The sequence below is a fragment of the Amblyraja radiata genome, chromosome 13 (genome assembly GCF_010909765.2).
Source record: "Amblyraja radiata isolate CabotCenter1 chromosome 13, sAmbRad1.1.pri, whole genome shotgun sequence".
NCBI lineage: Eukaryota > Metazoa > Chordata > Chondrichthyes > Rajiformes > Rajidae > Amblyraja > Amblyraja radiata.
In genome coordinates, this window is record NC_045968.1 from 874547 (window position 1) to 891527 (window position 16981).

Consider the following 16981-nt stretch of genomic DNA (forward strand, 5'->3'; position numbering starts at 1 on the left):
GAGGAGGATGCTAGGAGGCTGCAAGGTGACTTGGATAGGCTGGGTGAGTGGGTAAATGCATGGCAGATGCAGTATAATGTGGATAAATGTGAGGTTATCCACTTTTGTGGCAAAAACAGGAAAGTAGACTATTATCTGAATGGTGGCCGATTGGGAAAAGGGGAGATGCAACGAGACCTGGGTGTCATGGTACACCAGTCATTGAAAGTAGACATGCAGGTGCAGCAGGCAGTGAAGAAAGCGAATGGTATGTTAGCATTTATAGCAAAAGGATTTGAGTATAGGAGCAGGGAGGTTCTACTGCAGTTGTACAGGGTCTTGGTGAGACCACATCTGGAGTATTGCGTACAGTTTTGGTCTCCTAATCTGAAGAAAGACATTCTTGCCATAGAGGGAGTGCAGAGAAGGTTCACCAGACTGATTCCTGGGATGTCAGGACTTTCATATGAAGAAAGACTGGATAGACTCGGCTTGTACTCGCTAGAATTTAGAAGATTAAGGGGGATCTTATAGAAACTTACAAAATTCTTAAGGGGTTGGACAGGCTAGGTGCAGGAAGATTGTTCCCGATGTTGGGGAAGTCCAGAACAAGGGATCACAGTTTAAGGATAAGGGGGAAGTCTTTTAGGACCGAGATGAGAAAAACATTTTTCACACAGCGAGTGGTGAATCTGTGGAATTCTCTGCCACAGAAGGTAGTTGAGGCCAGTTCATTGGCTATATTTAAGAGGGAGTTAGATGTGGCCCTTGTGGCAAAAGGGATCAGGGGGTATGGAGAGAAGGCAGGTACAGGGTACTGAGTTGGATGATCAGCCATGATCATATTGAATGGTGGTGCAGGCTTGAAGGGCCGAATGGCCTACTCCTGCACCTATTTTCTATGTTTCTAAGATAGAATCTCCTACTAATACCATCCACTAATTCTTTCAGCTATCTGAAAACTCCCTACAAGTCTGCTCTAATTCCAGTAGACTGTTTGGGGGGGGGGGGGTCTAGACCACAGTCTCATCCAAGTGATCATCCCCTTATTGTTTGCAAGTTCGACACTGTTGTTATGCCCTTCCTCATTGAGATGAGTCCTGCTTGACCAAGGTCTTTGAAGCAATGAGAGGAAATGTTGGCTGAGGTAATGGGATGTGGGAGGAAACCGGAGCACCCAGAGGAAACCCATGCGTTCACAGGGAGACTGTGCAAACTCCACACAAACAGCATCTGAGGTCAGGGTCGGCCCATGGTCTCCAGCACTGTGAGGCAGTAGCTCTACTAGTTGTGCCAACCTGCCACCACTGAATCAGCCTAAAACATTGTCTTAGTTTCTTCCTCCACAGATACTGCCTGAGATGCCGAGTATTTTCAGTATTTTTAAAAGAGTTCCATTTATCTTTAAAATGCCAAATAATTAAAAACCCTGTAGATGATGGGAGTAACTCAGTGGGTCAGGCAGCATCTATGGAGGAAAGAATGTGACCTTTCAGGTCTGGACCCTTCTTCAGACATTTCCTCCAGAGATGCTGGCTGACCAGCTGAGTTACTCCAGCACTTTGTGTCTATCTTTGGTATAAACCAGCATCTGGAGTTATTTGTTTCAATTAATTATTTACACTTTTTCTTTTAAATGGGAGGTGACTGGGAGGCTTGCAGGTGAGATACAGATCACAATGTGTGGCAGTCTGGAAGACTGACCTGTCAACTATGGCGAGGCCAAATTTGATCCCTTAACATTGGAACATCAGTCAGAAACATTTTAATGAAACGTCATCATTTCAATCACAAGCATTTCAAGTGCATATTGTCAAATAATGTTCAGTCGTTGCCTTCGATTGCACTGTGCACAATTCAAACGGAGTTATTTACCTCTGTTCTTACCCAAAGTTGCTGCTTGTGGTGAATAGTGGTGATTTCTGCATGTGCTGTGGAGTGTTTGAGGGAATTTTCCAACAAGGCAATGAGCCAGAGGGTTTGGGAGTGTATCCTAGATAAATTGGTCTTTCCTGCAGCCCATCATTTTTCATGCAAAGATCTGACCGAATAAAAAACAGAAAAATAATCAATATTTTACAGCTCGCTACATCACCACACCATCTACGTTTAAAAACATATCATTCGTTTTCTGTTTATTTTTACCTAAATGATAATTCCATCAGGGCATGCATGGATTATGTACTTTGTAACATGATTAAAAGATCTCAGTTTGAATGAAAATATTATATTCTAACTATTTGGCTTTTTATAGATTTTGTCTGTTTAAGGTGTTTGTGATACATAGCAAGATGGCAACAGAAAATTAGCAAGTAACAAATATAGACATAAAATACTGGAGTAATTCAGCGGGTCAGGCAGCATCTCTGGAGAAAAGGAATAGGTGATGTAATCTATTCCTTTTCTCCAGAGATGCTGCCTGACCCGCTGAATTACTCCAGTATTTTGTGTCTATCTCCACTGTAAACCAGCATTTGCAGTTCCTTCCTACACAAGTAACAAATATGTACTGTTATTGGATATTAAATAAGCAAAGTTATATTAAATTATTATGTTGAGCCTATGAAATCCTGCTTACTCACCCAACCTTGATCCCCATGGGATAGATACACATGATACCTACTTTGGTTAACATAAGTTCATAAGATCTAGGAGAAGAATAAGGCCATTCGGCCCATCAGGTCTACTCAATCCCATTCCCCTGCCTTCACCCTATAATCCCCGACACCATTACTAATCATAAAATCTGTCAATCGCCGTCTTAAAAAATCCTCAGCAGTCTGTGGCAATGAATTCCACAGATTCACCACCTTTGTGGTAAGTTTTATCTTGATTGTATTTACGTACAGTATCATCTGATCTGATTGCATAGCATGCAAAACAAAGATTTTCACTGTACACGTGACAATAATAAGCCCAAACCTCGCAGTGCCAGAAAGCACATTGTAAGGATCGACGATAAAGAAATGAATCTAGCTTCGTCTTAGGGATGTCAAAGTGGGTGACCTTAAATATACAGAGTCAGGAAAAAAACTAGAAGGACTCGAAATCCTGAATTTACTCTAGCCTTTTAGCAAGTTAAAAGTCTGTGTTCTGTAACTAATGACCCCTATGTTGATATTAATTCCTGTACGCACATGGCACAAACTGGTGTTTTTAATACTTACAGTAGAAGAGACCTGATGTTTGAAGCCAGGACAAGCCAGCAGCAATGTCTACTATATAAATGATGTTCTGCCTCCTCTGCAACTGTGGGGGCTGCGTCACTGAGCACACACCAGTTTTAGCTCCACACGCTGCACCTTGTATAAATGGCCCTGTGATATATTATCCGAAGTTTCCATCTGATAATAATGTAGCAGTTGCTAAATTGATTTTTCAATGAAAGTCACTCCTGCAGTTGGTCAGCTTGTAAATATAAAAAGATCTGAAATCCGTCAAAATGCTAACGTTACCAACTCAAATTTTAATTTGTATTTCAATTTTTCTCACTACTGCGTCCAAGAACAAATGTTCAAATCGTTATCCCTTGGAGGTTGTGCATCACATAGTATAGTCCCATTTAAGAGGCTCAGCCAATTCTGTGGAACCTTACTGATTAACTACATCCATGCCAGCACTGTTGTTCCTTGTCTCTGTCTCTGTTTCCAGCCGTCTTTATTCTCCTCTCCAAGGCTGTCCATTCTATTGAAGATTGCAGTTCATCCTTCTTCTCTGTACATATTGATTGTATCCACTAGTGTGGGTTTTAGTGATCCGCATTTCTATTGCTTTCTGTATGCTGTTCCGAGGCCTATCTGGTCTTAGCAGCGTTTCAAATTGAGAAGATGCTGGCTGCACTCAGGAGGCACACCTCATTTTTACTCTCAATATTATGTTCATCGGACAAAAAACACTTTGATTTACTGCTTCTGGGGAGGACAAATGTATTAGCTCTGACAACAGATAACTGACTGTGGAGTGGCGTAAACTTGTGTCTTTTTTTGTCTGTTGTAGAGAGCGCACTGGTTTGATGCGGTGTGTGAATAAACATCATTGTTCTGCCTGGCAGTATTAACCAGCCTATTCATTGGCAATACACCTCAGCAGGGGTCAATGCCATGAATGGCTGGCACCACATAAAGCTGGCCCAAGCCACATAAAGCTAGTTTGCACTACTTAGCGTCAATCTTAACACTTAAGGGGAGCTGGAGAAAATGTCATTATTCATTGTGTAGCTCAGTACGCTGCCTTTACAGGATAACACAAGGTGCTTCAGGGTCAATGAAGTGTAGCCCTTATGTAGGTTACAAGAAAAGTGATTTGTGTAAAGCAAATCTCATAAATAACCGGCCTAATAATGAACAGATGATAGTGCAATGTTGCAACTATTACAAATGCTGCCTCTCAGTTCTGAGATCCAGTTTCAATCCTAACCTTTGAAGTCTCTGGAGAAAAGGAATAGGTGACGTTTCAGGTCGAGACCTGTCTTCAGACTGTCAGACTGTCTGAAGAAGGATCTCCACCCAAAACGTCATCTATTCCTTTTCTCCAGAGATGCTGTTTAAGCCACTGAGTTACTCGATCTTTCTGTGTCTATCTTCGGTTTAAACCAGCATCTGCAGTTCCTTCCTACACTAGTCTTTGAAATGATGTCTGCAGTGAGTATGGATATTCTCCTACGGGTTTTCCCTGGTAGCTCTGCTTTCCTCCAACAAGCAAAGATGTGCAGTTTGGTAAGTTAATTGGCCACTAGAATTAAGGGAGGGGCAGGGCGTGGAGTATTGATGGGAATGTGAGAAGAATATGGAGACGGGTTAATTTGGGACAGTCAGCATAATGTTTTACATGGGAGATTATGTTTATAATAAGCACGAAGAAAGACACAAAAAGCTGGAGTAAAGGGGCTGTCCCACTGCGGCGACTTAATCCACGAGTTCAGATGAGTTTGCCCTCGACTCATGGTCGCAGCATGGTCGACACCAGGTCCTAGGAGGTCTTTGTAACTCTCCTTCATGCTCGAGAGTAGTCCCCGTGTACTCGAGGCCTCAGCTAGGTCACGGCGTATTTTCCAACATGTTGAAAAATGCCCGCCAGTAAAAAAAGGTCGCCATGGAAAAAATAGATACTTTTTTTACTCGTAGGTTTAGTCGAAGTAGGTCGTAGTGGGTCGGCATGTTAGTCGTAGGTAATCGAGGGTAGTCGAAGGTAGTCGTAGATAGTCTTCATCATAGTCGAAGGGAGGTCGAAGGAGATCGTCTTCACTCTCCACTATTCGGTGTCCAATTTTCCCGTAGCTAGTCAAAGCTAGTCTTCAACATAGTCGAAGGAGGTCTTCAACATAGTCGAAGGAGGTCTTTAACATGACATGTTTTCAAACTCTCCCAAACTCTTCTAAACTCGCCAATTAGGTCACCGCAGTGGGACAGCCCCTTTACTCAGCAGGTCAGGCAGCATCTCTGGAGAAAAGGAATAGGTGACGTTTTGGGTCAAGACCCTTCTTCAGACTGAGAGTCAGGGAAAGGGAAACGAGAGACATAAACGGTGATGTAGAGAAATATAGAATAAATGAATGATAGACATGTAATGATGATACAGGCCGTTGTTAGCTGTGGCCTCTGTAAAAGCAAGTATAGACAATGAGACTCATAAGGTCATAAGGTCACAAGGACTAGGAGTAGAATTAGGCCATTCGGCCCATCAAGTCTACACCATTCAATCATGGCTGATCAATCTCTTCCTCCTAACCCCATTCTCCTGCCTTCTCCCAATAACCTCTGATGACTGTACAAATCAAGAATCTATCTATCTCTGCCTTAAAAATATCCACTGACTTTGCCTCGACTACCTACTGTGGCAAAGAATTCCACAGATTCACCACCCTCTGACTAAAGAAATTTCTCCTTGTCCCCTTTATAAAGGAAGGTCCTTTAATTCGGAGGCTGGGACCTATAGTTCTCGACTCTTCCACTAATGGAAACATCCTCTCCACATCCATTCTCTCCCGAGACAACACATCCTTCCGCAGATATGGTGCCCAAAATTGCACACAATATTCCAAATGCGGTCTTACCAGTGCCTTATAGAGCCTCACCATTACATCTCTGTCTTTGTACACAAGCCCTCTTGAAATAATTGCTAGCATTGAGTTTGCTTTCTTTACTACCTATTCGATGTGCAGATGAACTGTTTGGGAATCTTGCACCAGCTCCCAAGTCCATTTGCACCTCCAATTTCTGGATTCTCACTCCATTTAGAAAATAGTCTACGCCTTTATTCCCCCGACCAAAATGCATGACTCCACACTTTGCTACACTATATTCCATCTGCCACTTCTCTGCCCACTCTCCCAATCTGTTCAAGTCCTTCTGTAGAATCTCTGTTTTCTCTACACTACCTGCCCCTCCACCTATTTTCGTATCATCTGCAAACGTTGCCACAAAGCCTCCAATCCCCTCGTGCAAATCATTAATATACAAGGTGAAGAGTAGCAGCCCCAGCACCGACCCTTGCAGAACTCCACTAGTCACTGGCAGCCAACCAGAAAAAGCCCCCTTTATTGCTATTCTTTGGCATCTGCCATCCAACCGACCTGCTATCCTGCTCAAGATGACTTTGAAGCTGGTACGACTTTGGTGGGGGAGGGATGGAGAGAGGGGTGATGCAAGGGTTACTTGAAGTGAAACACAACGTGAATGGGTTCCACAATACTTTCAGGACTGCACTGGAGAATGTGGGTGGAGGAAATGGAGAGGAATGGTCTACTTCATGACATTAAATTCTCAGAATATGATTGAACACAATCCTATGATACAAGTTAGAGTAACTTGACAGAGCAAGCAGTGGTGAAAGCATGGATGTGAATGACAGATCCCACCAACTGGTAGCCTTATGCCCCTGGTCCCACTTAGGAAACCTGAACGGAAATCTCTGGAGACTTTGCGCCCCACCCAAGGTTTCCGTGCGGTTCCCGGAGGTTGCAGGTAGTGGAAGCAGGTAGGGAGACTGATAAAAACCTCCGGGAACCGCACGGAAACCTTGGGTGGGGCGCAAAGTCTCCAGAGGTTTCCATTCAGGTTTCCTAAGTGGGACAGGGGCATGTGTGAATGTGTGTGAGTGATTGGTGGTGGTCGGAGGGGCCGTAGGCGCAGATTGGCAGCCACGCTTCCGTCAGTCTGCCCCAGGGCAGCTGTGGCTACAGAAGTAGCTTACCACCACCGAGTGTGACTGAGGAGTGAATGAATAATGCGATGTAAAGCGCCTTGAGTATTAGAAAGGCGCTATATAAATCCCATCCATTATTATTATTATAAGAAAATGTCCAGTGCTCCACAGGTCAATTGTGGTGTCCTGCAATCACGACGCACATATTTCTGTTAACCTTGTTGCACATCCACAACTTATAAACTGCACATCTATTCAGTCTTCTCCCCAGAGATGCTGCCTGTCCCGCTGAGTTACTCCAGCATTTTTTTCTACCATCTATTCAATGGTGGTTTTATAAATAGCATGTTTGCTTCTGAGTCAGAGAAGTGTGGGCTAAAATTTGAGCAGAGACGAGAATGATGCAGAGTGGAGTCCTGAATGAGTGCTGCACTACTGAACGATTTAGGAAGCCATGTTCAGCTTAATTTGACTTTGATTAGGCTGCATATGGAGCACGGTGGGCAGTCTGATCCCCCCAACACAGGGAGGATGTGGAGGCTTTGGAGAATGTTGCCTGGATTGGAGGCTATTCAATTCAATTCAACTTTAATGTCATTGCACAAATACTGAGTATGGGTACAATGAAATGCAGTTTTGCGTCAGTCCGTAGTAGTGCAATATAGAAATTTAAAAAAAAAAGAGGATACAGAATAATAAAAAATACAGAATAATTAAACTATTAGCTATAAAGAGAGGTTGGACAAACTTGGATTGTTTACTTACCTTGGTCTAAGGTTGAGGGGAGACCTGATAGAGGTCTATAAAATTATCAAAGGCAGAGATAGGGTAGATAGACAGACACTTTCCCCCCCAAGGTGAAAATATCAAAGCCTTTTGATGTTAAAGGGCACAGCTTTACTGAGAGCAGAATAATTTAAAGCAGATGCGTGGGGCAATATATTTTTGTACAGAGAGTGGTGGGTGGCTGGAATGCGCTGCCAGGGGGTGGTGTGAAGGCAGATATGATAGTGGCATTTAAGCAGCTTTCAGATAGGCACATGGATATGCAGACATTGGAAGGATATGGATCATGTTCAGGCAGTGAAGATTAGTTTAACTTGTCATTGTTCGGCATGGACATTGTGGACCAAAGGGGCTGTTCTGTGCTGTACTGATCTATGTCACAACTGAGACTTTAAACTGCAGCCCCTTCAACTGGATCTGGTGAAAATAAAATACCCCATGTAATTAAATAGAAGTAGAAAGCTATTAAAAAAGACACTGACTGGGCAAGTTGCATATTTCAATCAACGTCACAATTAAATCTTAAATCAGAAGAGATTGCACTAGTGTATTAAGGGCAAAAGAGTAACTAGGGAGAGAATAGGGCCCCTTAAAGATCAGCAAGGTTTTCTATGTGTGGAGTCACAGGAGATGGGCGAAGTGTGAAACAAATATCTCTCATCTGTATTGACTGTGGAGAAAGATGTGGAAGCGAGGACATTTGAAGAAGTTAGTAAAGATGTCATGAAGAGAATCCAGATTATAGCAGACATGCTAAAGCTCTTCAAATACATAAAACTGGATGAATTCCTGGGACCTGATTAATTGTATCCTATGACATTGTGGAAAGCTCGGGAAAAAATTGTAGAATGTCTGATGGAGGTGTTTGTATCACCGATAACTATGGAGATGTGCTGGAATACTCAAGTGTGGCTATTTTTGTGTTTCTATCTAAGAAAGGCTGCTAGGAAGAGCTGTGAACTAGGGGCTGGTGAGCCTGGCATCAGTGGTGGCAACGTTTAGTTCAGCTTAGAGATACAGCACGGAAACAGGCCCTTCAGTCCACCGAGTCCGTGCCGACCATCAATCACCACATACCAGCACCATTCTGCACACACCAGGGACAATTGACATAAAAACCAAGACAATTAACGTACAAACCTGTACACATTTGGAGTGTGGGATGAAACTGGAGCACCTGGAGAAAACCCATGCAGGTCAAGAGTCAAGTCAAGAGTCAAGAGTGTTTAATTGTCATGTGTCCCAGATAGGACAATGAAATCCTTGCTTGCTGCAGCACAACAGAATATGTAAACAATACAGAACGGGAGATAAAAGTTCACTGTGTCTGTAGACCAGAGACCATATATATACACAATAAATAAACAGATAAAATGCAATAGTATTAATAGACTGTTATTGTTCAGAGTTTATTTGATGTTGTGTTTAATAGCCTGATGGCTGTGGGGAAGCAGCTGTTCCTGAACCTGGATGTTACAGATTTCAGGCTCCTGTATCTTCTTCCCGATGGCAACGGAGAGATGAGTGTGTGGCCAGGATGGTCAGAATGGGGAGAACGTAAAACTCCGTAAGGACAGCACCCATAGTCAGGATCGAACCCAGGTCTCTGCCGCTGTAGGGCAGCAACTCTACCGCTGCACCACCATGCTAGCCTTCCATTATTAGTGCCACCCCAAAGTTGTTGAAGGGGATTGTGAGAGACAGGGTATACATGCATTTGGAAAGGCAAGGACTGATTGGGGAAATTCAGCATGCCATTGTGCATAGGAAACAGTGTCTTCCCAATTTGATTGATATTATCGGGGCTGGAGGGTTTGAGTTCAAAGGAGAGGTTGGATAGGCTAGTTTTTCCCCCCTGGAATGTAGGAGGCTGAGGGGTGACTTCATAGAGATACATATATTCAAGGGGTGCAGAGGAGGGGAGTCTAAAACTAGAACTTTTTCCCAGAGGAGGGGAGTCTAAAACTAGAACTCATAGATTTAAGTTTAGAGGGGAAGATTTAAAATGGACCCCGAGGGCCATATTTTCACACAGTGGGTGGTGCTTGTATAGAATGAACTGCCAAGGAAAGTAGTGGAGTGGGCGCAAATAGAACTAAAAAAACACTTGGTGAGGCGAGATAGGAGGGGAAAAAGGATAAAGGCCAAATGCAGGCATGTGGGCCTAGCTCATTAGGCATGTTGATGAGCATGGACAAGTTGGGCCGAAGGACCTGTTTCTGTGCTGCATTGCTCTATGGCTCTTCATATTGAAGAAGGGTCCCAACCCAAATGTTGACCTATCCACATCCTCCAGAGCTGCTGCCTGACTTGCTGAGTTACTCCGGCATTTTGTGTCCTTCTTTCTGTCGCAATTTGCAAGGTGATGAGACAGCCTACACAATAAAACTGAAAGATGCACCCAATAAAAAGCTTGATGTATCAGCGACCTACGGAGAACCTCAGTATGTCAAGCAACATAGAATAGCCCCAACTTCTTGATGTCACCCTCTCCCTTGTAAAGTTAGCTTGTTATCAGTGTTGGTCTAAAATGCCCTTTATATAAGGGCTCACTGGGTGTCATACAATATTGGAAGGAGGAGCAGAATAAAGTCATTTGGCCTTGCAAATCTGATCCTTCAACACTTTACCAGGCTTAGTTTAGTTTAGTTTAGAGATACAGCACGGAAACAGGCCCTTCGGCCCACCGGGTCCGCGGCTGCCAGCAATCCCCGTATATTAACACTATCCTACACACACTAGGGACAATTTTTACATACACCAAACCAATTTACCTACAAACCTGTACGTTTTTGGAGTGTGGGTGGACACCGAAGATCTCGGAGAAAACCCACGCAAGTCATGGGGAGAACGTGCAAACTCCGTACAGACAGCACCCGTAGTCGGGTTTGAACCCGGGTCTCCGGCGCTGCAAGCGTTGTAAGGCAGCAACTCTGCCGCTGCGCCACCGTGCCACCCTTGCCAGGGGACTCCTCGGAGGATGTTAATTTGCTGCCATCTCTCACAATGGTGGAATGCACCTTTTTGTCTCTGTCTTCCACATTACATTTGAGGTTATTACATTCCAGGCTAGTAGATGAGGCTGCCGTTGCTCATGCTCGAATTGTGCAATGCAAGGTCAGTCCCCCAGGAGTTGATCAATGCCTATAGGATGGCTGTGTGTAATTAATGTTGGGTTTAGCTGAAACAGTCAATTTGGCAGCACAGACATCAAGCTATGTTGCACATCAATCAGCATTATGATCTGTCCACTCTGGACATTTTCATAAGGCATTAGTAGCATGCTAATGGCCTGTCCCACTTAGGCCATTTTTCAGGCGACTGCCAGCGACTGTCAAGTTGCCTGAAAAACTGGCAACTGTAACGGCGACCGTCTCAGCATAATGGGTCTTTCATGACACACACTAGTGAAGTGCTTTTGAGAGACAGATACTATTTTAGAATCAAATAAGTAGCTGAAAAAAAGCATGAGCTCGGGACCCAAACTTAGCACACGCAATGTCTTACAATAGTTAGTTTTCCAATGTCAGTCTCTGTGAAATGTTTCATTTTCCACAAAACGCAATTAACTTAGTTTACCTCATTCTCTAAACATTCTGCATTTTCTTAGTTTACACTATCCAATCCACATATTTAACATTTCATTAAAATCTTGTTAGATTTTGTTATTTCACAGAAGCTGAAGATAATGATGTTATCATTCCCCAAGGCACACATCTGGCCTCCATGTTAACTTTATGTCATTTTTTGTCTTACAATCCATATTATACCAATAAAGATTCTGAAATCGTGTAATTTCTTATTAATTTACACGCTCTTATTAATGCACTGTATTTTACACAAACGAAGATCTTGCACTTTATCATCATGGTATCGAATTAAAAAATCTACATTATTTTAGGGAATTGTATTGTAAATATCGATTCTCTATAGTTTCAAGAAAATGACAAAATGCAGAGCTGTTACCCATTGCATGAACATTGTGTAAAGACAAGACTGAGGCAGATTAAATTGCATCAGTATAATTAAATCTACAGCATTCACTGCCCAGGTTTATGTATTAATTATGACCATTTGGACAAAGTATTGGATGAGTAATGTGTACCTTGAAATATTTCTCAGCAAGACCAATGCATTAAAGCAGAGAGCGAGAGGAAATCAATTGTATGAAAAGAGGAGAGAGGTAGAACGCCAATGAGCTCATCTTTATTTTCTGTGAGAGATATCATTCCTATTCCCATCACTAATATTGTAAAACATGTTCATTTCCATGGGTTCAGGTTGCTTTCTTTGCACTATATTCCTTACAATTTAAATCCACCTCCAGCTTTCTGCAGTGGGTTTCAATCAGCTCAAGTTATTTTTTGTTAGTTTGGTTAGCCATGGAGTAACACAATCTCTCTGCCTCTGACGTAAATCTCCATCAATCTGTTATTAGGCAATAGTACAAATACAATCAAAATCTATTGCAATAATTCAGCACATCACTCGACAGTATGATTTGGAGATCACATGCTACGCACCAACGCTTACATCCAAAATTTAATATTTTCTTCAATTCAATCATTAAAAACATTAATACATTAAAAAAAAATGCAGATACTAGAAATCTGAAATGAAAAAAGAAAAGCACTGGACACACTTGGCAGATCAGAGAAACATGAAGTGTATAGGTTGCAGTATGAAGACCCTTCATCAGAACTAGATAAGAGAAGAAATAGATGGGTTTTAGGTTGTGGAGAGGATGGGAGAGGGATAGAAAGCCTTTCCTATTCTTGGAGCCAGAATTACCATAGTGATACATTGTCAACGAATCCATGTGAACATAGTACAGCACAATAACAAGCTTGTCAGCCCACAATATCTGTACCGAACATGATGCCAAGTTAAACCAATCACCTCTGCCTGCACATGATCCATATCCCTCCAGTCACTACATATCAATGTGCCCATCTAAAAGGTGTTTAAATGCCATGATCGTATCTGCCTCCATCACAACCCCTGACAACGTGTTCTCGGCACCAACCAAACTCTTTGTAAAAACTTGCCCCGCACATCTCCGTTAAACTTTGCTCTCTCGTCTAAATCAAAGCCCACTAGTCTTTGACATTCATCACTCTGGGGAATGGCTTCTGAATGTCTACCCTATCTATGCCTCACATAATTTGATATACTTCCATCAGATCTCCCCTTTACCTCCGACGCTCCAGAGAAACCAATCCAAGTTTGTCGAACCTCTCCTTATAGCTAATATCTCTAATCTTGGCAGCATTCCAGTAGCTAGATTCATGAGAGAAGTTTGAGAGAATGAAAACAAATGAAGGAATTTGTAAAAACTGTGAAATGCTGGTCAGATCAGCAGGAAATGCCCAATATATCTGGCACTGTTCGTGGGCAGAGAGAAAACAACGTTAATATTACAACACTTAGAACTGGCCAATTCTGAAACATGGGCTACAGGTGGAGATAACAGATTGGGAATGGGAAGGAGAATTAACGTCCTATATCAAGCAGTTATAATGAGGCATTATGTAATCTTAAGCAAAAGTACTTATTTTCCGTCTGGGCACATTGCAACCTTCCAGACTCAATATCAAATTCTACAATCAAGTCAAGTCAAGAGAGTTTATTGTCATGTGTCCCAGACAGGACAATGAAATTCTTGCTTGCTGCAGCACAACAGAATATTGTAGGCATAAATACAGAACAGTTCAGCCTGTCTATGTATCATAGAATATATATATACACACATAAATAAACAGATAAAGTGCAATAGCCTGTTATAGTTCAGAGTTTGTATGATGTCGTGTTTAATAGCCTGATGGCTGTGGGGAAGTAACTGTTCCTGAACCTGGATGTACCAGATTTCAGGCTCCTGTACCTTCTACCTGATGGCAGCGGAGAGATGAGTGTGTGGCCAGGATGGTGTGGGTCCTTGATGATGTTGGCAGCCTTTTTGAGGCTGCGACTGCGATAGATCCCTTCGATGGTAGGATGGTCAGAGCCGATGATGGACTGGGCAGTGGTCACAAATTTCTGCATCCTTTTCCGCTCCTGGACGCTCAAGTTGCCGTACCAAGCCACGATGCAACCAGTCAGCATGCTTTCTACTCTGCACCTGTAGAAGTTAGAGAGAGTCCTCCTTGACATACCGACTCTCCGTAATCTTCTCAGGAAGTAGAGGCGCTGATGTGCTTTCTTTATAATTGCATAAATTTGTATTGTATTGTATTGTATTGTATCAGTGTTCTCGGACCAGGAGAGATCTTCAGAGATGTGCACGCCCAGGAATTTGAAGCTCCTGACCCTTTCCACCATCGACCCATTGATATAAACAGGACTGTGGGGTCCCCATCCTACCCCTTCCAAAGTCCACAATCATTTCCTTGGTTTTGCTGGTGTTGAGGACCAGGTTATTGTGCTGGCACCATTTGGTCACTCGGTCGATCTCACTTCTATACTCTGACTCATCTCCATCAGTGATACACCCTACAACAGTGGTGTCGCCGGCAAACCTGATGATGGAGTTCGCACTATGACCGGCTACGCAGTCATGAGTATAGAGTGAGTACAGCAGGGGGCTGAGCATGCAGCCTTGAGGTGCTCCCGTGCTGATTGTTATCGAGGCTGACACATTTCCACTAATACAGACAGACTGTGGTCTGTGAATGAGGAAGTCGAGGATCTAATTGCAGAGGGATGCGCAGAGACCCAGTTCTGCGAGTTTGGTAACCAGCTTGGAGGGGATGATTGTATTAAATGCCGAGCTGTAATCAATGAATAACAGCCTGACATATGAGTTTTTGTTGTCCAAGTGGTCCAGTGCGGAGTGGAGGGCCAGCGAGATCGCATCCACCGTTGATCTGTTGTGGCGGTAAGCGAACTGCAGTGGGTCTAGGTTTTTGTCGAGGTAGGAGTTGATTTGCTCCATGATCAACCTCTCAAAGCACTTCATCTCCACTGGCGTTAGTGCCACTGGTCGATAGTCATTGAGGCACGTCACCTTGCTCTTCTTGGGCACTGGTATAATTGATGCCCTTTTAAAGCAGGTGGGGACCTCAGACCTCAGAAGTGAGAGGTTGAAAATGTCCGTAAAAACTCCAGCCAGTTAGTCCGCACAGGTTTTTAGAACACGACTGGGTATACCATCAGGACCAGGTGCTTTTCGGGGGTTCACCCCTCTGAAGGATCTTCTGACGTCGGCCTCTGTGACTGTGACCGAAATACCATCACAGCGAATGGGGGCTCGGGAAGGCACATCAGTATTCTCCCTATCAAACCGTGTGTAAAATGCATTGAGCTCGTCAGGGAGTGATGCTTCGCTGATAATTGAGCTGCCTCCTGGTTTCGCCTTGTAGGAGGTGATGGCATTCAGGCCCCGCCACAGTTGCCGAACATCCGTCTCATCCTCCAGCTTGGAGCAAAAGTCCCTTTTGGCCTTTTTGATGGCCTTACCAAGGTCGTATCTGGACTTCTTGTAGACCTCTGTATCTCCAGACCTGAATGCCCGGGTTCTGGTCTTCAGAAGAGTGCGGATCTCATGGTTCACCCAAGGCTTCTGGTGAGGAAACACTCGGAAGGTTTTTGTTGAGATGCAGTCCTCCACACATTTCTTTTATGAAGTCTGTAACGACTGTGGCGTATTCATTAAGGTCCGTTGCCATGTCCTTGAACATTGCCCAGTCGACAGACTCTAAACAGTCCTGGAGTTGTTCCTCTGTTTGAGATAACTAATTTCTCTACTGACACCTGTTCTGCTGCCGGTTATCCATCCTCAATATTAGCTCAGGCTTGGGTTACTGAAGAAGTGTCTCGACCCGAAACGTCACCCATTCCTTCTCTCCAGAGATGCTGCCTGTCCCGCTGAGTTACTCCAGCATTTTGTGTCTATCTATTAGTTCAGGCTTTCTCTCTCCACTAATGTTGCCTGACCTGCCACACTTTTCCTGCAACTCTGCATTTCACCATTTTTATATTCCTTGTTATTTCGTGTCCGCATTCCGTGTAACTGCCCTCATCTCACTGATTTGATGTCACCTTTTCTCCCACTAACTGTCCTCAGTAGTGCAGTGGTAGAGTTGCTGCCTTACAGCGCTAGGGAACCGGGATGGATCATGACTACAGAAGCTGTCTGTATGGAGTTTGCACGTTCTCCCTGTGACCGTGTGGGTTTTCTCTGAGTGCTCCAGTTTCCTCCCACATTCCAAAGATGTGCAGGTTAATTGGACCTGGTTGAATTTTCCCTCGGGTGAAGGATAGTACTAGTGTAGGGGATAATTGCTGGTCATCGTGGACTTGGTGAGTCAAAGGGCTTGTTTCCGCTCTGTATCTCTAGAGTCTAAAGTCTAAATCAACCTATCAACAAGGTAACCTCATCAGCAGGTTATCTCCAAGGCAACACTGGCCTTTCTGTCAGAAATATTCCATTTGACCTTTCCATCACTTCCACACCCACTTTGCCATTTAAAACTAACTTGCCTCTCTCCTTCTCAGTTCTGAAGTTCCTTTGACCTGAAACATTAACTTTCTCTTTCTTTTGAAACTGCCTTTTTGGAAACCTCTTAGTGCTTCCAGCTTCTGATGTTTACGTTTCAGTGAAAACCATTGCACTTATAAACTTTCAGCAGCAGGAGTATGACGTGCAGGACTTTAGAATTTCTTTTCCAGAAGGGCGGGCACAAAGACACATCCAGACTGGGCTGAAATGTACCAGTCTTCACATAACCACCTGCTCACTTCATAGACAGATATAGCATAGAAACAGGCCTTTTGGCCCACTGAGTCTGGACCAAGTACACATCAGGGACAAGTTGCAATGGCCGATTAACATGCCAAGTTGTGAATCTGTGGAATTCTTTGCCACAGATGGCAGTGGAGGCCAATTCACTGGATGTTTTCAAGAGAGAGTTAAGGGCCTGTCCCACTCAGGCGATTTTTTCGGCGACTGTCTCAATCGTAGCAGGTCGCCGAAAAAGTGGCAACTGGACCCCCCCTACCACAATGTCTACGACAAGCTACGACAAGCTACCGACAACGAGCGACCCATGAGAACATCCACCTACGACCACACTTA

General features: G+C 43.6%; 1 protein-coding gene across 3 annotated transcripts in view; it reads right to left on the bottom strand.

Annotated features, from left to right (window-relative positions):
- Positions 1–16981, bottom strand: part of ngef (neuronal guanine nucleotide exchange factor) — a 69008-nt gene that overhangs the window by 42927 nt on the left and 9100 nt on the right. For 2 of the 3 annotated variants that reach the window (XM_033031049.1, XM_033031051.1), the window contains exon 3: positions 1867–2020. In XM_033031049.1, coding sequence (XP_032886940.1) covers positions 1867–2020 — 154 coding nt within the window. Of the gene's footprint in view, positions 1–1854; positions 2021–16981 lie in introns of those variants that run through there. The other variant, XM_033031052.1, reaches the window with a different exon arrangement.